This window comes from Orcinus orca, chromosome 10 (assembly GCF_937001465.1).
Source record: "Orcinus orca chromosome 10, mOrcOrc1.1, whole genome shotgun sequence".
NCBI lineage: Eukaryota > Metazoa > Chordata > Mammalia > Artiodactyla > Delphinidae > Orcinus > Orcinus orca.
In genome coordinates, this window is record NC_064568.1 from 36,492,679 (window position 1) to 36,515,140 (window position 22,462).

Sequence of the window (22,462 nt, forward strand, 5' to 3'; positions counted from 1 at the left end):
GTTGTAAGCTCCAGTGGCCTCAGGCTGCTTAAATCTCTCCCTCCTGGACCTTAGAGGCAGTGTGGCCTCTCCCACACGCGGAAACTGGCCTGAACAACAGGAAGCGGCTTGCCCAAGGTCCCCAGCAAGTCAAGGTTGGCCCAGAATAGAACCAGGAAGCCTCTGAGTCCATCCCGGGGCTTTCTTTGGCTCCAGCAGAGGGCCCTGCCCCGCCCACACCCCATCCTGTGTGTTGGGGCTCCCTCTAGGAACAGGCCAGGTTGGGATTTAAAGCTTTTCTTCCAAGGGTTGCCCTTGGCCCAGAGGTTTTGTTCTCCCTCCGCATTTGTTAAGCAGTGGCCGGTCCTCAGTGCTGGGGGTGCGGGGAGGGGGTGGCTGGGGTGCACGGTGGTGTGCTTGCTGCCATTTCATCTCCACCTGGAAAGGCATCTTCCAAACTGTGGCGTTGGGATCCTCTGGGGTCCACGCCCACTCCCCGACAGCTTCCCGTCTCTTGGGTATTTACGGCGAGCCAGGCCCTGCCGAAGCCTTTACGTGTACTGCCCTGTATATTCCTTACCTCATTAGGATGAGTGGGTAAAGTTACTGCTCTCATTCACAGAGGAGACACCTGGGGCTTAGTTGCCTGCCTGGTGCCTGGACCTGGGGACCCACCATGCTGGTCCCTCTGAGCAGGGCTGAGTAAGCTAGAAACTGCAGGTGGCAGAGGGCTGCCTGGAAGCTCTTTTCCACCCTGGGGGAGGGCCCTGCCACCTGTCTCTTGGGAATGGTTAGTAATCACCAGCAAGGGGAGAATCCCATGCTCCTTTTCTTGTAGCTATTGAGAAAGTAACTTGGACCAGCTGCCTCTTGTCCCTTCAGCCCCAGCTTAGAGACGGGGTGTGGGGCACCCTTGCTTCCCATAGCTGTGGGGCCTGATCATCTAGGATGAAGGATGTGGGGTGGGGAAAGCCAGCAGGACAGGGCAGGGTAGGGCCTGGGTGCTCGAACTATCAGCCGGGCTCAGGAAAACCATTTGTTCCCGTATTCCCCTCAGGCCCTCTGCCCAGTGGGCATCACCACGTGGGGCTCAAATTGGGGAAGGGGTGTGGGCTCTGGCTCTGGGGTCCCAGGTAAAGCACCCACTCTTTGCAAGCCTCCGTTTCCACGATAGGACCCGAATACACTCACAGGCTCTGAGGACCCCATGTGTGATGTAGGTGACCTCTGCTAACCTATGAAGTGACTTGACTTGTTAATGCTGAAATCATTCTTCGTTTGGGGCTTTTTCCTCATTTGTCTCAGGCCCCTTTGAGACTCTGACGTGACCTATAGGTCCTCCTCCAGACGCACTATGTCCACACACGCATACCACTGGTGTACCCTTTCAGGGGCTGCTGTGATCTCAGGACTCCCAGGTCAAGAGGAGAGTTGGGGAGGCTGTTTTGTTTTGTTTTGTTTTGTTTTATATACGTAACATAAAATTCACCATTTTGCCTATTTTAAGCATACAATTGAGTGGCATTAAGTACATTCACGCTGTTGGGCAACAATCATCACCATCGTACACAGAATTTTTTCGTCTTCCCAAACTGAGACAAGCTAGTCAGTATAGCACGGCTCAGTGGCTAGGTCTTCCCCTGAGTTGGGAAGGCAAGCTGACGAGTATGGTCTCGCCCGTTCCGCACCAGGGCTTCCCTGGTGCCGAGATAGTACTGGTGACCGATTCTGTGGCCGGCCGGGGTGTCTCAGCTCCTCAGGGAGCCCAGGAGCTGTAAGTTCAGGGAGCCCCCACCCGTCTAGCTCTGTCCACATTACCATCCTTCCAGCAACCCAGGGGTTCTCAGCCTCAGCACGTCGATTCTTTGGGCCAGATGAATCTTGGCCCAAAGAAATCCTGTTCATTGTAGGATGTTTAGGAACATCCCACTAGCTGCCGGTAGCATCCCCCGCCCCCAGTTGTGACAGTCACAAATGTCTTCAGACATTGCCAAATGTCTCCTGGGGAGCAGCATTGCTCCCAGTTGAGAATCACTGCAGTAACTCCTGCCTCGGAGTAAGCCCAGAAAGGGGGCTGCTGCAGCAGCGGGAGGAGGGTGGGAATGCGGGCATGGCTGTCATGGTGGGAGGAGCTTGGGGGGGGCACTGAGGACTCTGGAGCCGTGCTCCTGCTTGATGGGCCAGATCTGGGCTCCGCCCCAGCAGCTGTGGCCCAGGTCTCTCAGCCTGACTTTCTAACACAAGCCCATTTTGTAGAAATGTTGTTTGGCTTATCAAACTGTGGAATCTTCCATGGGTGATGGTAAACAACAAAAAAGACCTTGAACAACTTGGTTTTCTTCACTACACTTGGAGTGTATTCTTACCCTTCCTGCCTGCGGGCTTCCCGGGCTCTACGGTAGCACCTCGTGAGTGATTTGGTGGCTTGGCTTCTCAGAGAGCCCACGAGCACCACCACTGTGTCCAAGGAGCTCTCAAACCTGAAGGCCCCTACCCCTTCAGCTCTGTCTGCACGCTGGGTCTCGGATTCTAATGCCGCACGAGTCACTCCTGCACGTTTGGGGATTTTAGGAAGCACATTGGACCAGGCGCTGGATCTTGAATTCTGGACCACATGCCAATTAGAGTTTGGCAGTTTAAAGCCAGAGGGGCAGACCATGGCAAGGGCAGCCCTGTGAGCCTGTGACAGCCCCTGCCCTGGACCCCTGCCCTGACTGTGGCATTCAACTCCCACTCTTGGAATGAAGGCCATCCTTGAGCCCACTCTGAACAGAGCTCTGTTCACTGCCGGAGCTATTTTCAACCTCTGGTTGAAATTCACAGCTTATTTTTAGACACATTTCATGTTGAAAAGCAAAAGCCATTTCCCAGCCCTTCAGAATGAGAATAATGGGTTCCATTTTCCCTCTATTCTTGGCTGAGTTGCGATGAGGAGGGATTTCAGGGCTGTGGCTGGGGAGCTTTCTCTGCTTGGAAGCCTGCAGAGGAAGGACTCCAGCCCGTGCACTGGGCTGAGGGTGGGCAGGAAACTCCGTGGTCTGCCCCACGACACGCTGCGTGGCTGGAGGAAGGTTGCAAGGTTTCAAGCAGATGAGCCGCCTCCCAGAGGGGCTTGTGTGGGGCCCCATGAGCTGTCTGTGGCAGGGGCTTGTGCCGGCGTTTTCAAGGGGCTCCTGTTTAGCTCTGTTCCTGCTACAGCCCTCGTCCTCTCGCCCTCTCTGCACTCATCCTCACCGTTCTCACTCCCTCCTACTGTCTCTGCTTTTTGGTCTGTCCCTGAGGTTATGGACCACTGTGTCTTGGCTGACCTTGGATTTGGCATGTGCCCCCCACGTCCCAGCCGCTATAGCTGACTTCTACCTCAACCACAGAAGCATCGTAAAACCATTTTTAATAGCAAAGATGCATCTATTCTGATATAATCTTATTCTTGCCCTCTCTTCAAACATCTGAGAGCCTGTTATGCAATTGAGAAGGAAGGTTGTGCTGGGTGGGGCGGGAGCGGAAGAAAGCCGAATTCTAGGTAATTCAGTAAAACTAAAAAACCACTTCCTGAGTTCTCTGGGATGGCTGCTCTCCAGTTCAGAGAACCTTGAGGTCTAGGGCCGAGGGCTTTTCTCCACTCACCTCAAATGGGGAGATGCCAGGTCCTCCTTTGGGAGATTTCACGAGGTGGTACGTGCCAAGCAGGCACTTGGAACCGTGCCCGGCATGTGGCAAGTGCTCACCAAGCTTTAGCTATTTTTAAAATGTTCCTTTTCCTTCCTCTGTCCAACAGAGCTAGGCGAGTCCCCTGCCCGGGCAGGGGACTTAATGTGCTCCAAACCTGCTGCGGTGAGGGACAGCAGGTGGGGGTGGGGGCCCTTCTGACCGGGTCACATTTGAGGTTGACTCCGCTCAGCAGACTGTACCTGTGAGGTCCACTGTGGCTTCTGGACTCTTGCGGGCGTCAATTGTGCTTTTTGATGAGTAGCCCAAGTCCTCTCTGCTCGCAGACACAAAAGCAAATCCATGAGGTGGGTGGAAATAGGCCTCTTTTCCCCGCCCTCACCCCCTGCTCCTCAGGGCGTGCTGCCCAGGACCCCCTGAGCCTCAGTGCTAGGACTGTCCCCAGGAAGAGGAGGTCAGGTTAGCCGAGGATATCTGGTCGAAGGCCTCAGCCTTCCCTAAGGATGGCCTGTTTCTTCTTCCTAGTTTCTCTGGTTCTGAAGGGGGAGCCCCAGACACCCCCTGTGCCCCCCTTCAGCTCCCACATTTCCATTCTGGGGTGCTATACAGAGTGGACTTGACCTAGGGATTCTTGGGCCCTGATCCCTGGCCCAGAGAGGCTTGGCACTGGATCTTGCCCCACTCTGAGGATCTGGGAGTCCCAGGTGGCGTTTGCTCAAGATCTGGGTTCTCATGCAGGCACCTGGACTGAGAAGTCATTGGGTCAGGTTTGGGGAAGGGACCCGTTTCCACCTGCCTCATAGATTTGCTTTCTCACTTGGGAACTTGGATGACTTGGGTCTTTTACTGAGAACACACATTTCTGGCTGGCATTTGCTTTTCGTAGTGAGGAGAAGTGTGGGTTGGTAGATGGGGCATTGTGAACCCCAAGTGTCTTAGAGGGGAGCCTCTCATTTCTCCACTTGAGGCCAGTTCTGGCTCTGAGTTCTCCAAGCTGTTGCAAGGGGCTCTTGGCAGCAGATCCTCAGTCAGAGGATGCCAGGCACACAGGCATCTTGGAAAAGTGTTGGTTTCATGGGACCCAGACTCCTAACACATCGGCTGACCTTGCCTTGGGCTCGGGGCATCTGTGGGGGTCGAGATTTGCCTCTTAATGTGCTGGGGGCTCTGCACCCTCTGGCTGAATAGCTGGCCTTCCACAGTCTCCTTCATCCATGTGAACGAGAGCCTGGTGAGAAACACAGGAAAGCAGATGCTCCCTGGCCCCTCCCAGTACCTTCTTGCCCGGTTTGGCCATTGTTGGGCCTGGCAGGGCCTGGGCCTTGGGGGCTGACTTAGGAACAGTGGGGACTTTGTTTTCATGTTTCCTGGGACTTAGTGGATGACTCCCATGGGATAATTCATTCCTGCCCGCTGTGCTGCACGGAGGAGAAACCTGAGCCCAAAGGTCACCTGCTGGTGAGTGACCCAGGTACCAATCAAGCCTGTGCCCTTGGGTCTCAGCCCTTTTGTTAGCAAAAGTAAGAGACCCTAGACTGGAAACGATCAAGAGGTACTCTCCCCATTTCTCAGTGGGCATCCTAGCCTCCTCAGCCCCTGGGACAGATATGCAAGCCCAGCACAGGACAGACCCTGGTGACTCAGAAACAGCTCTTCGTCACTTTTGTGTTTGTGCAGTTGTGTTGAGTCCTGGCAGCACCGCCTTGGGGCCTCTGGTGTCTGCATGCCCCTCACCCTTGGTGAAATTTGACTCCCCGTTGCTGGTCCCCGTTATTCCCCCCCACTGAGACCCCGAGGTTCCTGTTCTGTGAGGTGTCTCCAGATCACCTGGAATGGCCTGGGGCTGGGCACAGTACAGGGGAACAATAAGAGACCTGGCTGGCCAGGTGCTTCCCGTGGTGAGGACAGCAATCTTACGAGGATGGCTGTACTGGAGAGGATTCTCGGGCAGCCCTCCTAGGGAGGTGGATGGTGCTGGAAACTTCTGGCTCTGGGAGCCACTTTAAGAGCTTGGCTGACAGTATTGCCCCTGTATCCTGTTCCAGGCTGAGGCTGGGGCCTGGCTGGGTGTGGCACATCTCTCCTGTAACCTCAGACAGGTCATCTGGATTCTCTGTATCGTGATCTCTCCCCCCAGAGTACATTACTTCTCTGGGCATTTTCCATTTCACCGGCTCACTCTGCAAACGACCATCCTGCAGGGGTGAGGGCAGGGCAGGGCAGCCGCCACAGCCTTTGCTGACCCTGGGCGATAGAGGTGCTCAGACAGATGCCTCACTCCACACTCAGATTGCATTTTCCCCACCTTTACCTGAATGGGAGTCATGGAAAGTGCTCTACGTTTCTTAGTTTCCATGGGAAGACAGAGGAGACTAGAAATAGAGAAGATTCAATATTTGTCACCAAACTGCGATATTTAAAGAAAGTTTCCTGCTTGAAAGAGAGCACCCTTGGACAGTAGCTGATGGGTAACGTGGCTGTGCATAGTCGGGGAGCACCAGATATTCGACGCCCCTAGCAGAGGGGCTTCCTGGGCCCAGGGATCAGAGTGAGGGGCTGAGCCCTCCCCGCTGACCTGTTGTATCCAGTACTGGGAGGCAGGAGGGACGCCCTCTCCTTTCCTTCCAGAGGCTACAACTGACTTACTGGGAGGTGGGTCAGGGCTGCTACCAGGCACATGTTAAATAATTACTGTGTTTACAAGAAGGGAGGGGTTGCCTTTGACAAGCAGGAGAACAATGTTTGCAGAACCGCATCAGGCAGAGTTACTGGGCTTCCTGGCAGTGGAGTGAGGAGAAGTCTTTTAACATTTGACATTTATTGCAGCAAGCCTCTTGCAGTGGTTCTCAAACTTTAGTGTGCATCAGAATCACCCTAAGGGCTTGTTAAAGTTCAGCTTGCCCCATCCCCAGAGTGTCTGATTCAGTAAGGAATTTACATTCCTATCAAATTTCTAGGTGACGCTGATGCTGCTGGTTGGTTGGAAAACAGTCTAGCCGATTGACACCCTGGCATCGCGGGCAGGGAGGTGGCTGGAAAGAGAGAGTGAGTCTCTGTCCATCTTAGCAAGTTTCTATGGCTCACGGGGCTGCAGCTTGGGAGAGGCACCTGGAGAATTGGTGTCCCTTCAGCCCAGTTTGGGGCATTGTAGTCTTCGTCCTTCCAGAAGAGGAAGAGCGGTGTGGTTGGTTCTGATCTTGGTGCGGTGTTCAAAGAAATCCCAGTGCTGCCCTTTAGGCTCTTTAGACCTGCAGGCACTCTTTACACCCACTGAGCTCTGTTTACAACTGGGCAGGCAGATGTGTGGTTTTATTCCCAGCCAAGGACATCAGTTAGAGGATGGGACCCAGGGCAGCCCTCCGTGGGCCTCCGCCGGGCCTGTCATCCTCTCTCAGCTCTTGTCCTGGCCATTAGTGCTGCTGCATCAGTTCAGTCATCAGTGCTTGAATCCATGTTCTCCAGGTCACCTGCCTCCTGCATTGTCCTTAGTGTCCACCTCTTACCCTGCAGATGGGCGTGCCTAGGTCACCTCCCATTCTCCAGAGTCTGCTGGGTCTTTAGGGAAGCTGGCAGGTGAGTCTCTGACACTTGAGCTTGAGACGGCCTGGGTGCTTGTGGCCCAACATTTTAACCCCCAGGTGGAGGTCTTCTTTGTAGAGCCTTTTGGGGAAGTGCCTTCAGGTAGCAAGAGCAGGAACAAGCCCTGAAACAACGATGACAGCAGTGGCACCAAGAGGATGGGGCTGTGGGATGGGGCAGTAACTGAACTCCCTTCTCTGAGCTGCCCTTTTGAGGGGCTGATGGTAGTTTCCCGCCACTGGAAAATTCCCATCCCTTTCACAAGGTCCCTATCCAGAGGAGAATGGCACAATTCTTAGGAAGGAAGGCCTATGAATGACTTAAACCAACAGGGGACGTAGTCTCAGAAATCCAGGGCAAGATGTATTAAACTAGTCACAGTGTGGAACCCAGACAAAGCCTGGATGCCCTTGTGTCCAGCTCTGCGTGCATCGGGACACACCCGGTGTGTGAACCTGTTTGCTCACACACACCTGTGAGAGCTCTCATCCCTTTCAAGGGACTCAGAGCTGTTTTGGGTTTCCTTTCCCCCTGGCAGCCAAAGCATGGGTTCAAGGTCAGTGGAGATTCCACAGCTGCACATGGGGAATCGAGCCCAAATCACAGGACAGTGGGGTCCTGACACTGTGGTGCTTTACTACAAGGCACACACAGCCCTGGGCAGGGCACACCGCATGCCTCAGAGTGCCTTTGTTTCAGCCCTGGGGCCACTGCAGTGATGCTACCATTTTGGTGACAGCGATGATAAACATCCACAGCCTGGTTAGGCCATGCTGACAAGTCCCCTCTCCACAGAGAGCCAGAGAGGCCATGCATGCGAAGTAGAGGGTGGCATCTGAGAGCTAGCCTGCCTGCCTGCCTGCCTGCCTGCCTGCCTGCCTGCCTGCCTCCCTGCCTCCCTCCCTCCCTCCCTCCCTTCCTCCCTTCCTCCCTTCCATGCTGCTTTCAAACCTAGAAACCTGAAAATGGAAGAAATGAGCCACAGGTGGAAATAGACCCAGCTGCTTAAATCTGACTGTGATTCTTTGGCTCCACCCCCCTGTTCCCCAGCAGAGCCGTGCTCCTCCTTTTAGTCTCTTTGCTGATGGCACCTCCTCCGTGCAGCCTTCCTAGGAAGGACAGCAGCTTGTGAAATCTTCCTGGTCCACCTACCCAGAGCACTGTGCTTGGTGGAGCAGCCCCTCTCTGCCACGGTCAGTTTTTCACAGGCCGAACTTGTTGCCCTGGAGGCCCGGGACCTTGGTCTCCATGTGGTGCCCAACATGCATCTGTACACCTGAGCAGAATGTTCAGGAAATCAGAGTTCAGTGGACACATTCTGCTGTCTGTGGGCAGCGTGGGTTGAGCGTGTGAGGCTAGAGGCAGGCTCTGGCGCTTTCCTTTTGCCGTGTTTGATGGTCCCAGGCTAAATGAAGGAAACCACTTTCTCACCTGGTTTGTCAGTTTGGGGGCAGGTGGCAAGGGGTGGTATGGGCAGTGGAGGGTGGGAGAATCTACATGTCTGGACCAGAAGTTTTAGTCCTTCTTTTCATTTTCAATGGAAAAAAATCCCTTTTCAGCTTGTATTTTCCAGATTGGATGGCAGCGTTGCCCATGTGGTGTAAGGGTGTTGGATAATGTGTGTGTTTGTGTTCTCATTGGTTACCATGGAAAAAATCAGAATAGATGGTTTCCATGGAGATTATCTTAAAATTAGTTTCTTTGAAGGTCCGGACATTGCTGCAGGGTTCACTGAATGCTCTTGGTGCCATCGGGGCTTTCTCTATGGCAGGGCCAAAAGCTGGTCTGAACGTTTGTGGATTCAGCCTAATTTGCCTCCTGTGCTTGAAACACCAGAGTGGGGGTGATCCTGTGCCTCACCTTCCTCCTGGGGTCCCGCTTGCCTGGCCTCAGCTCCACAGCTCATTCAAGTAGCCTGGAGCTTTTATTTTTTTTACCAACAACAAAAAATACCCTTTGTATTGTGGAAATTTTCAAGCTAGCACAAAAAGTAGAGAGAATAATATAATGAACCACCCCGCCATGTGTCCTTTACCTAGCTTCAGCATTTTGCCGATCTTATTTTGTTCATCGCCTCCCACCCTTTTTTAGAAGAGTTGGAATATTTTTGTTTAATCCAGATATGTTACCCTAAATAAAGACTTTTCTGGGTTAAATAACTGCAGTGCTCTTATCACATCCAACAAAATTAATATTTCCTTAATACCAGATGCCTAGTCCATGTTCACATTTTTCTGCATTGTGTCAAGAATATTGTTGTGTGCTCTTTGTTCAAATAGGGACATGGGAGCCTTTGAGAGCCCACGTCTCCCCTTCTCACCACGGTCCTGCTACGTGGAGAGGTTGAGCGCTCTTAGCTTAGAGCTGCAGTTGGGCCGGGCCAGGCGGAGCCTTGGGGCTCCACCCTCCCACCCTCCCTCCCTCCCAAGGGAGAGTTGTGTACTCTGAGCTCCAGGACGCCCTTGTCCCAGCCTGGAGATGTGTCAGCGCAGGTGGGCCAGCTACTGCCAGCTGTCCTGGGTCAGGCGTCCGCTGGGGTGCGCTGTCCCTCTTCACAGCCTGCAGGGGGAGGGAGGGAGAGGGGTGATGTAACCTTGATTCACAACAGCTGTGTGCAACTTCATTTTTCCAGGAAAGGGAAGCTGTGAGACACCGGGGTTGGGGTGGGGGGAGGCAGCCTCCCTCAGCTCCTCCCTGGGCAGCACCAGGGTGAGGGCTTTGGCTCATCGGAGGCCCGCCGCCTCTGCGGGGTAGGCAGAGCCGGTCCTGGTTATCTGTCTTGACAGGCTCTGCTCCTGTCCTGAGATGCTGCACAAAATATGAATTGCCGAGTGGTGGGAGTGGTGCCCGGGGATGGTTGGTGCCTCTAACACTCTCCATTGAACTAAGTGCAAGGAGAGTTTAAAATAGCCAGCCTTTGTTCCCGAGGTTTTAAAAATTCAACTCCAGTAGTTACAATGAGCTGTCTTCAAGTGGATCTATAAATAAACTGCTACTGTTCCTCTTTGTCACCGAGAGCTTCGGCGGCTTCCAGAGACGTCGGCTCTGCCGCTCATCTTCATTAGATGCCTCTCATCTGTGGGGCAGCTGCGGCCATCAGCAAGCCGGGCTGACACGCAGAGTTTGTAATGACAGCCACACGTTCCCTTTTAAAGAGCCACAGTGCCAAGCCACAGTGCCCCATGATTGACTACACAGGGAAAGATGTAACTTTGCATTGGAGAAACCTGGCAGGGAGGTCAACATCACCACTGATTGAGGTCAACATCACTGATACATAAGACCTGTCCGTGTGAGCCCTGTGGTGTCATGCATATAGCTTTTGTGGTGCTCTTGTCAAAAATGCATAACCTCACCCCAATTGTGAGAAAACATCAAACAGATCCAAACTGAGGGACATTTGACAACAAAACTGACCAGTACTCTTCAAAAATGTCAAGGTCATGAAATACAAGGGAAAACTGCGGGGCTGGACAGATCGCAGGAGACTATAAGAGAAAACTGAATGCAGTGTAGGATCCTGGATAGGATTCTGGAACATCAGGATCCAAGGACATTAATGGGTAAACTGGTGAAGCTCAAATGGAGCCCTTCCTTGGTTTGGTTAATGGAAAGGTCCCAATGTTAATTTCCTGGCATGACCATTGTACTAATGGTTATGTAAGACGTTAACACTGAGGGAGCCTTGGGGAGGGATATATGGAAATTTTCTGTACTATTTTTTGCAACTTTTCTCTAAGTCTAAAATTAGTTCAAAGCAGTTTAATTAAAAAAAACAAAACAAAAACAACAGTCAACACTTAAGCTTTATCAGAAGCCTTGATCTCCCGCCTAGGGTGTCTCGGTTCAGGTGTTTGTGGTGGGGAGGGCAGGTGTTTCTGTCTCAAGGTAGGAGGTAACAACCTGAGCTACTTAGCACCCAGCCTGGAGTGGGCCCTTAGTGACGTGTGTGGAGCTGAACTGAGCAGGAGCCGGCCCTGCAGGAAACAGGTCGTGTTCAAAGGGAGTTCTTACAAAGGTATTGGTCAGCAGCATGGGGACCGCAGGGCGGCATTTTCTGCTTGTGGACGTTGTCGTTTCTCAAAATGCTCTGGAGGTGCACCCTCTCCAGGAACTCTGGGCAGACTGGCAGCAGATGCTCTGCAGCATCGCCTCCTCCTGAGGCTTCCCTGGGCTGTGTGGAGGACCCCGCCACTCTGCCCTGCCCTGTTCCTTCTCATCCGTGTCCCTGAGCCCTGGGCTCTGCCTTGCTACCTATCAGCGTGTTTCTGGCTGTACCAGGTGTGATGACCTGGAGGGCTTCCACCCCTAAAGCCTGGGTTGGTTTTCCTCCACACTCAGAACCAGGAGAGCCAGGACCTCCCCTGGGCACAGGAAAGTTCTCGCTGCATGATGGTCTGCTTGCTTTCTCATGGCTGCCACCAGTTTGCAACTGCTTAGCCTTCCTCTCCCCGTTTCGTCCTCCCCCGCTTCTCCCCACAGCTTCCCTCACGTGTCGTTTCAGTAGGACAGTCCTCCCCTGCCCTACTTTTTTCTCCTGGGGGCATATCTGGACATTGGAATGACTTCCTGTTTCCTGCTTCTTAGCAAGGCCGTCCTTTCATGCCTTTGAAACACATTTAGCTGTATAAGTCAGCCCTCTTGCGTGGGGAGAAATACTTGGAAACCAAGTATTGGAGAGCACGTCTGGGGAGTCAGCAGGAGATGGCTGGGGTTGAGCCCAGGAGTGGCTGACATAGCCCTGTGGGTGGGAGCCTTGGTCTTGCTTAGGGCCTGAGTGAGGAGACGGGGGTTCCGTGGTTTGTGCATTTAACATCTCCCACATGCCAGGGAGGCCTGTGACCCACACAGGTGTAATAGGATGACAGAGGCAGCTGTGGCCCCTGCCTCAGAGGAACCCTCGGGAGAGGACTGTGAGGTGAGAAAGTGGGCCAAGCTGCCTGTGGTCTTGGTGCCTGGACGGCACTGGTTCTGTGTGAGGAGACCTGGGTCAGGCACGTGGATCCCTCATCCTCCAGGTTAGACCCATCCTTTGACCGCTTCACAGTTCTTAGTTCAGAGGACACCCTGTCTGCTTCCCGTTGGTGGGAGCCTGGGGTCACAGGGTGGCTCTTACACTGAATTGGGATCTGTCATCTTGGAGAGTCTGATTGAGTTCAAAGGAAGCTGTCCAGCCCCATCCCCCTGAGCCTCTTGGCTCACTGTCCTTGGGAGCCTGGTGTGGGGAACACATGGAGGCACCCTGCACATTCATACTCTAGACAAAAGCCAGCAGCGGTAACCAAACCCCACACACATACTTGGGCTGGCTTGGAAGAACATTGGCAAGATTGCCAAACAATTAGATGATTTTAAGAAACTAGAATTTCCTCTTGGGTTCAAGGCTATGTTTAGAACCAGAAGTTTCCTCTCTTGTTGGACTCCAGGCCGGAACCCTAAATTATAGGGCAGACAAGGCTGTAGTAGATCTAGTCCACAAATATGTGCGGGGAATACAGTACCAGGTTTCTTTTGAGCTTTGATTTGAGAAAACAGCTGTGTCTATTTCCACTTGAGAAGCTGGCGCTGAGCAGAGCCCAAGTGAGCTCTGCTCTGTCCCCTGCTCTCCTCGCCAGGGCCAGGTTTAGCAGACAGGGAGGCAGGCGAACTGGACGCCTGTTAACTTTCCGTGAGGCAAATTATCAAAGCCAAAGGCCTGAGGTGAAAACCAAGGAACGTCTGTGTCTGTGAATCTGCACCCTTGCTTAGCAGACTATGTGATGAGCAGTTCGATGAAAGATTAAGTTGAAAAGATTCAACCATGGTGTGTGTGTCTGTCCATTTCTTTGTTTTGTACTCAGGGTCTATACTAGGAGGGTAACTGGTGAGACAGTCCAGATCTTGGGCCTGGGTCACCTCTGGCTCCCCACTCTGGCCAGACCCAAGCCTTGGACCAGTTAGTTCCTAGATACTTTTGTCTGTTACAGAGTTTTAGTTTCTGGAGCAGGCTGGGCAGGGGGCAAGGTCCGGTGTTAGAGACTAAAAGAGAAGGAGAAATTTCCATCTTAAGCAGGTGTTAATAATTGACCACCCTGCCCAACTAGAGGGGGGCATTCTGTCAAGTCAGCTCATGACATCTTTATGGTAGAACTCCAGCCACTCCTGGCTTCTGGCCAGGTGTATGTTGACCTCACTTGCTCATGACTGTCAAACTGTGTATGGACCCCTAAGCCGCTGAGACCTGAAGTTCCATAGACTGGGCAGCTGCTGCTTGGAAAACCTTGCTTGAGACATCTGCTAACAACTGGGGAGTCACTGAAATGTGACTCTGACCTTCTGCATTTGGGAACCATCATCCCCAGACCAATGGTGGACCTCACGGGCCTGACCCGCGGTCTTTAGCCTTGGGTTTTGCCCACTGGTAATGTCCTGCGGCGAGGCAGTGATTTTCACCTTGAGTGCAGAGTGGCAATGATGGGTAGTGTCAAGTGCAGTGTCATGTGATGGGCCTGTTGGGCCAGTGTCAAAATCCTAGGGGCATTTTGGTTGTAACTGCATCTTTTTCTTTTTTAAGTCAGATTTATTAGTACACAAATAGTAACATTCACCATTTAAAAAAGTGAACCATTCTCTGAGTTTCGACAATCATGTAATCACCACCATGATCATGTTATAGAATATGTCCATCGTCCCTCCAAATTTCCGTGTGCTTCTTTGTAGTCAATCCAGTCCCTCCACCTCCAGCCCCAGGCAACTACGAGTCTTTTTTCTGCATTTTTCAGAATTTGATATAATTGAAATCGTATAGTTATATGTTCTTTTCAGTCTGTTTTCTTTCAGCTTAATTATTTTGAGATTCACCCATGTTGTTACATTTATCAATAGTTCATTTCTTTTTATTGCTGAGTACTACTCCATCAAATGGATATACAATTTGTTTGTCTGTGAACACTTGGGTTATTTTCAATTTTGGGGCTATTACAAATAAAGCTGCTGTTAACTTTTACATACATATCTTTCTATGGACATATGCTTCCATTCTTTTTGGGTAAATAGGAGTGGAATGGCTGAGATGTGTAATGGGTATGTGCTTAACCTTTTATGTTACTGTCAAACTGTCTTCCAAAGTGGTTGTTCCATCTTGCATTCTCGCCAGCAGTGTATGAGAGTTCAGGTTTCTCCACCTCCTCCCCAGCACTTGGGATGGTCAGTCTTTTTAACTCTAAAGCATTGTAATAGGTGTATAAGTGATATCTCGTGGTGATTTTAACTTGCATTTTCCTGATGACTGAGGATGTAGAACATTTTTTTACGTTTGTTTGTCATCTTTATATGTTCTTTGGTGAAGTGTCTTCAAATCTTTTGCCCATTCTTTAAATTAGTTGTCTTATTGAATTATGAAAGTTCTTAGGTGTTCTAGATACAAGTTCTTTACCAGATATGTGACTTGCAAATATTTTCTCCCAGTCTGTGGTTTGTGTTTTCATTTTCTTAACAGTGTCTTTCAAAGAGCAGAAGTTTTGAATTTTGATGAAGTTCATTGTATTGGCTTTTTCTTTTACGGATCATACTTTGGCTGTCATATCTAAGAAATCTACCTATCCCAAGGTCACAAAGATGTTCTCCTATGTTTTAGAAGAAAAATTCATGCCAGTATTACAGTTTTAGGTTTTACATTTAGGTCTATGAATCATTTTTGAGTTACTTTTTGTATACGGTATGAGATATGTACTGAAACTCATTTTTTGCATAAGGATTCCAATTTTTCCAGCAATTGTTGAAAATACTATCTTATTTTCTCTCTGGTAAGTGGTGTACCATTTAAAAAAATTAATTGGCCATATATCTGTGTGTATATTTCTGGACTCTATTTGTTCACTGATCTATGTGTCTGTCCTTTCACCAATGCCACACTGTCTTGATTGCTTTAGCTTTAGACTAAGTCATAAAATCGGGTAATGTGAGTCCTCTAGTTTTGTTCTTTTTTTCAAAAATGTTTTGGCTTTTCTATTTCCTTTACCTTTCCATATAAATTTTGGAATAAGCTTTTTGATTGCTATAGATGATTTTGGGGAGAACTGGCATCTTAACAACTTTGAGCCTTCAGTACATGAGCATGGTATATCTCTTCATTGATATTAGTCTTTTCTCATCAGTGTATTTTAGTTTACAGCATACAGATTTTGTACATATGTTGTTTGATTTATATCTAAGCATTTTGTAGTGGGTTGAATAGTGCCCCCCCTGCCGAGAAATATGTCTACATCCTAACCCCCAGAACCTGTGAATGTGACCTTACTTGGTGAAAGCATCTTTGCCAATGTGCTTAAGTTAAGGATCTTGAGATTAGATCATCTTGTATTATTAGGTTGGCCCTAAATCCAGTGACAGGCGTCCTTATAAGAGACACACTGGGAAGAGAAGGCCATGTGAAGATGGAAGCAGAGGGTGGAGTTATGCAGCCATAAGCCAAGGAATTCTGGAGCCACCAGAAGCTGGAAGAGGCAAGAAAGGATTCTTAGTGCCTCCAGAGGGAGTGAGGCCCTTTTGATATCTTAATTTCAGACTTCCAGCCTCCAGAACTCTGAGAGAATAAATTTCTGTTATTTTAAGCCACCAAATGTGACAGTTTTTTTTTAGAACAGCCATAGGAAACTGATAACACATTTCATGTTTTTTGGTGCTATTGAAAAGATAATGGCCAAGAATTTTTGGAAAATGATGAAAGGCATCAAACCACAGATCCAAGAAGCTCAGAGAAATGACAAGCAGGCTGAAGAAAAAACAAAAACAAAACAGAACCCTACACAAATTATATTCAAGCTTCTGAAACCAAAGATTAAGAGAAATTCTTAAAGGTAGATAAAGAAAGGAGACATTATATACAGAGGATCAAAGGTAAGAATTACAGAACTATTCTCATAAAACTGCACAGACTGGAAGACATGGAAGTAACATTTTTAAACTATCCAAAGAAAAAACTGTCAACCCAGAATTCTATACGCAGAAAAAAAATCTTTTAAAAATGGAGAGATAAAGACCCCCCCTTTTTTTGTTTCCAGACAAACCAAAGCTGAGAGAATTCATTACCAGTAAAGTTGTACTATAAGAAATATCTCTTTTCTCTTTCTTCTCCTTCTGGGATTTCAGTCACACATGTATTAGATGATTTGATATTATCCCACAGTTTACAGGTAGTCTGTTCTGTTTTTTTTTCCCCCTATTATGTTTCAGTTTAAGGAATTGGTCTGTCTTCAAGGTCATTGGTTTCTTTTCCTCAGTTGAGCTGAGCCTACTGTTGGACTGGCCAAGAAGATCGTTCGGGTTTTTCCAAAACCTCTTCCCAAATGAACATTTTGGCCAACCCAGTAGTAGCCCAACAAAGTCATTCTTCATATCTGGTATTGGGTTTCTTATTTCTAGCATTTCCACTGACTCTTTCTTATAATTTCTACCTCTCTGCTGAAACTCCCCAGCTGTTCATGCATGTTGTCCACATTTTCCAGTAAAATCTTTAACATATTAATCATAATTCTTTTTTCTCCATCTGATAGTGCCCACATCTAAGTCATCTGAATCTAATTCTGCTGATTGCTTTGTCTCTTGACAGTGGGGTTTTTTTTTCCTTGCCTTTTTGAGTGTCTCATAAGTTTTTATTGAATGCCAGACATCATGTTCAGAATAGCAGAGACTGGGGTAAATAGTCTTATCAGGAGTTGATACCTTGTACTTAGGGTGAGGTCTGGGTGTTGGAGGATTTTTCTCAGTGTTCCTCCTCCACCCCTAGCTTTCAGCCTACCCTGGGGTCCTGCCCCTCAGAGGATGTCTGTGTCCATGGTCTTGTCCCTCCCCCAGCAGTAGACTGCCGTTGCTTGTTACCTGGTGCTTGCTAGCTTTGTTGGAGGAATTCTCTGCTGTCCTGGGCCAGTTTCAGTCTTAGGCCCTGTGTCCCTGGGTCTCAGAAGTAGGGCATTCTCACCTAGAAACAAATGACAATGGAGACACGACGACCCAAAACCTATGGGATGCAGCAAAAGCAGTTCTAAGAGGGAAGTTTATAGCAATACAATCCTACCTTAAGAAACAGGAAACATCTCGAATAAACAACCTAACCTTGCACCTAAAGCAATTAGAGAAAGAAGAACAAAAAAACCCCAAAGTTAGCAGAGGAAAGAAATCATAAAAATCAGATCAGAAATAAATGAAAAAGAAATGAAGGAAACTATAACAAAGATCAATAAAACTAAAAGCTGGTTCTTTGAGAAGATAAGCAAAATTGATAAACCATTAGCCAGACTCATCAAGAAAAAAAGGGAGAAGACTCAAATCAATAGAATCAGAAATGAAAAAGGAGAAGTAACAACTGACACTGCAGAAATACCAAAGATCATGAGAGATTACTACAAGCAACTCTATGCCAATAAAATGGACACCCTGGAAGAAATGGACAAATTCTTAGAAATGCACAACCTGCCAAGACTGAATCAGGAAGAAATAGAAAATATGAACAGACCAATCACAAGCACTGAAATTGAAACTGTGATTAAAAATCTTCCAACAAACAAAAGCCCAGGACCAGATGGCTTCACAGGCGAATTCTATCAAACATTTAGAGAAGAGCTAACACCTATCCTTCTCAAACTCTTCCAAAATAGAGCAGAGGGAGGACCTCTCCCAAACTCATTCTACGAGGCCACCATCACCTTGATACCAAAACCAGACAAGGATGTAACAAAGAAAGAAAACTACAGGCCAATATCACTGATGAACATAGATGCAAAAATCCTCAACAAAATACTAGCAAACAGAATCCAACAGCACATTAAAAGGATCATGCACCAGGATCGAGTGGGGTTTATTCCAGGAATGCAAGGATTCTTCAATATACGCAAATCAATCAATGTGATACACCATATTAACAAATTGAAGGAGAAAAACCATGTGATCATCTCAATAGATGCAGAGAAAGCTTTTGACAAAATTCAACACCCATTTATGATAAAAACCCTCCAGAAAGTAGGCATAGAGGGAACTTTCCTCAACATAATAAAGGCCATATATGACAAACCCACAGCCAACATCGTCCTCAATGGTGAAAAACTGAAAGCATTTCCACTAAGATCAGGAAGAAGACAAGGTTGCCCACTCTCACCACTCTTATTCAACATAATTTTGGAAGTTTTAGCCACAGCAATCAGAGAAGAAAAGGAAATAAAAGGAATCCAAATCGGAAAAGAAGAAGTAAAGCTGTCACTGTTTGCAGATGACATGATACTATACATAGAGAATCCTAAAGATGCTACCAGAAAACTACTAGAGCTAATCAATGAATTCGGTAAAGTAGCAGGATATAAAATTAATGCACAGAAATCTCTGGCATTCCTATACACTAATGACGAAAAATCTGAAAGTGAAATCAAGAAAACACTCCCATTTACCATTGCAACAAAAAGAATAAAATATCTAGGAATAAACCTACCTAAGGAGACAAAAGACCTGTATGCAGAAAATTATAAGACGCTGATGAAAGAAATTAAAGATGATACAAATAGATGGAGAGATATACCATGTTCTTGGATTGGAAGAATCAACATTGTGAAAATGACTCTACTACCCAAAGCAATCTACAGATTCAATGCAATCCCTATCAAACTACCACTGGCATTTTTCACAGAACTAGAACAAAAAATTTCACAATTTGTATGGAAATACAAAAGACTCCGAATAGCCAAAGCAATCTTGAGAACGAAAAACAGAGCTGGAGGAATCAGGCTCCCTGACTTCAGACTATACTACAGAGCTACAGTAATCAAGACAGTAAGGTACTGGCACAAAAACAGAAAGATAGATCAATGGAACAGGATAGAAAGCCCAGAGATAAACCCACGCACATATGGTTACCTTATCTTTGATAAAGGAGGCAGGAATGTACAGTGGAGAAAGGACAGCGTGTTCAATAAGTGGTGCTGGGAAAACTGGACAGGTACATGTAAAAGTGTGAGATTAGATCACTCTCTAACACCATACACAAAAATAAGCTCAAAATGGATTAAAGACCTAAATGTAAGGCCGGAAACTATCAAACTCTTAGCGGAAAACATAGGCAGAACACTCTATGACAAATCACAGCAAGATCCTTTTTGACCCACCTCCTAGAGAAATGGAAATAAAAACAAAAATAAACAAATGGGACCTAATGAAACTTCAAAGCTTTTGCACAACAAAGGAAACCATAAACAAGACCAAAAGACAACCCTCAGAATGGGAGAAAATATTTGCAAATGAAGCAACTGACAAAGGATTAATCTCCAAAATTTATAAGCAGCTCATGCAGCTCAATAACAAAAAAACAAACAACCCAATCCAAAAATGGGCAGAAGACCTAAATAGACATTTCTCCAAAGGAGATAAACAGATTGCCAACGAACACATGAAAGAATGCTCAACATCATTAATCATTAGAGAAATGCAAATCAAAACTACAATGAGGTATCACCTCACACCAGTCAGAATGGCCATCATCAAAAAACCTACACACAATAAATGCTGCAGAGGGTGTGGGGAAAAGGGAACCCTCTTGCACTGCTGGTGGGAATGTGAATTGGTACAGCCACTATGGAGAACAGTATGGAGGTTCCTTAAAAAACTACAAATAGAACTACCATATGACCCAGCAATCCCAGTACTGGGCATATACCCTGAGAAAACCATAATTCAAAAAGAGTCATGTACCAAAATGTTCTTTGCAGCTCTATTTACAATAGCCCGGAGATGGAAACAACCTAAGTGTCCATCGTCGGATGAATGGCTAAAGAAGATATGGCACATATATATATAATGGAATATTACTCAGCCATAAAAAGAAACGAAATTGAGCTATTTGTAATGAGGTGGATAGACCTAGAGTCTGTCATACAGAGTGAAGTAAGTCAGAAATATATGCTATTAGCATATATATGCTAACACATATATATGGAACTTAAGGGAAAAAATGTCATGAAGAACCTAGGGGTAAGACAGGAATAAAGACACAGTCCTACTAGAGAATGGACTTGAGGATATGGGGAGCGGGAAGGGTAAGCTGGGACCAAGTGAGAGAGTAGCATTGACATATATGCACTACCAAATGTAAAATAGATAGCCAGTGGGAAGCAGCCACATAGCACAGGGAGATCAGCTCGGTGGTTTGTGACCGCCTGGAGGGGTGGGATAGGGAGGGTGGGAGGGAGGGAGACGCAAGAGGGAAGAGATATGGGAACATACGTGTATATATATAACTGATTCACTTTGTTATGAAGCAGAAACTAACACACCATTGTAAAGCAATTATACTCCAATTAAGATGTCAAAAAAAAAAAAAAAAAGAAGTAGGGCATTCTCAGTAGTCCTGCCTCTCCCTCAGCCTTTGAATACCTCGATGATCTCCACTCAGGATGGTTTCCTGCCTCTCCCCCAAGGGAAGAGCGGCTTTCATCTCTTTTTGCTCTTCCCCCAGTAGCTTAAGGATTTTGTTCCGTAGGCAAGAAGGGTCTTGGCAGGGCTTCGTGCCTTTTCTGTGTCTACTCCCCTCCTCCAGGCCTGCACCCTCAAGGATGTTTTTTTCCCCCCACCCGGTCTTTCTCATGAATGCCCAGCGGAGGTCTGTGGAGAAGACCCTGTGAGCAGGTACAAACTCCCCTTGTACCTGTGGCTCCCAGGCGTTCTTCATTCTCACCCTGGCCACTCTCAGCCTCTGCAACTTGTTAACATGCATAACTCAGTTCTTCTCACCCACTTATGTGGCAGTCAGTGTCCCTTCTTCCCAGGCTTTGCCAGAGGTGAGCCAATGCTCACTTTCTGTTTTCCTTGGAAGAGTCTGCCTTTCCTTAGATTTCAGGCTCTCTGATCTCAGCTCTCTGATTTAAGAAAAGTTAAGATCCTTTTAGATTGTTGCTCTTTTTCTTGTTAGGATAGGATTAATACTTCCCCCAACTTTCTCTACCTTAGGCAGAAGCTTCTTATCCACACCTGCATCTTGATGAAAAGGTGAGACCATAGGCAATCCAGAGACCAGTCAAGAAGTTATCCCAGATGGATTGATTTCTTGTCACAAGGAAGACCTGCAAGCTCTGCGCTTTTGTTTTTTTGTTGTTGTTGTTTTTTTAATTTTTTTAAAAGATTTATTTATTCATTTTATATTTTATTATTGCTGCATTGGGTCTTTGTTGCTGCACACGGGCTTTCTCTAGTTGCGGCTAGCAGGGGCTACTCTTCGTTGCAGTGTGTGGGCTTCACATCGCGGTGGCTTCTCTTGTTGCAGAGCACGGGCTCTAGGCGCACGGGCTTCAGTAGTTGTGGCACGCGGGCTTCAGTAGTTGTGGCTCGCGGGCTTAGTTGCTCCGTGGCATGTGGGATCTTCCCAGACCAGGGCCTGAACCCGTGTCCCCTGCATTGGCAGGCGGATTCTTAACCACTGCGGCCACCAGGGAAGTCCTGCTGTTTTGTTTTTTAATGAAAATGTATGTGTTGGTTACCCATGTGTTTGAGTGGCTGAAAGCAACCACAGATATTTACGCAATTCCTACTGTGCGCAGTGCTGAGCTCATGGTGGCGTATGACAAGCTGGCAGCAACAGAAACTGAGGCAAGTAGATTAAACTACTGTGAGAGCCCGGGATCCCACACCAGGGTGGGACACCTACAGACCCCAAATGAGATTGCCAAGAAGTTAAATAGATTCATCTATTCTGAGTTTGATCATTTTTTTTTCTTTTGATGTTAAGATGTTTATATTCGGTACAAGTGAAGGTTGTCCACTTGGTGTGACTTTCTAGGTATGTGTGTTTGGGTTAATGTTGTAATCTTAATTGTGAGAGAACTAACGAGGACCACCAGGCAGGGCCCCTAGTACTCTTGGATGTGGAACAGACAAAGCACTGATAGGATTTCTCCCCTTAAACACTGCTCCTGTTATCCCGTCACAGCCCTCGCAGTGCATCTCTTCCTGCTCTTGTGCATCATCTTCTTATCTCTTGCTTTATCGCTTATCTGCTGAGCTCTCGGGGAAATGCCACATCTGCAGAGTGCTGGAGTGCAGGTGAGTGCCTGCGATGGTGTGTGGGGCGGGACTGCTGGCCCTTTGCCTTGGGGAGGTTTCATTTCACAGGAGTGTCACCATGATGGGCTTGGCTCTTTGAGGCATCGAGTGTGTGTGGAGGGCCTGCTCGGTGTTCAGCTCTGTGCCAGGCAGGCATTCCAGGGCAGGTGGGGTGGGGGAA

At 48.0% G+C, this 22,462-nt stretch overlaps 1 protein-coding gene across 2 annotated transcripts in view; it reads left to right on the plus strand.

The window, feature by feature from the left end:
* POC1A (POC1 centriolar protein A) overlaps positions 1 to 22,462 on the plus strand; it is a 76,429-nt gene that overhangs the window by 29,514 nt on the left and 24,453 nt on the right. The window contains exon 10 of one of the 2 annotated variants that reach the window (XM_049693568.1): positions 15,575 to 15,834. The exons of the other annotated variant lie outside the window; for it this stretch is intronic. Within the exon in view, the coding sequence (XP_049549525.1) occupies positions 15,575 to 15,757 (183 nt within the window). The 3' untranslated portion in view covers positions 15,758 to 15,834. Of the gene's footprint in view, positions 1 to 15,574; positions 15,835 to 22,462 lie in introns of those variants that run through there. 2 annotated transcript variants of the gene reach the window in all.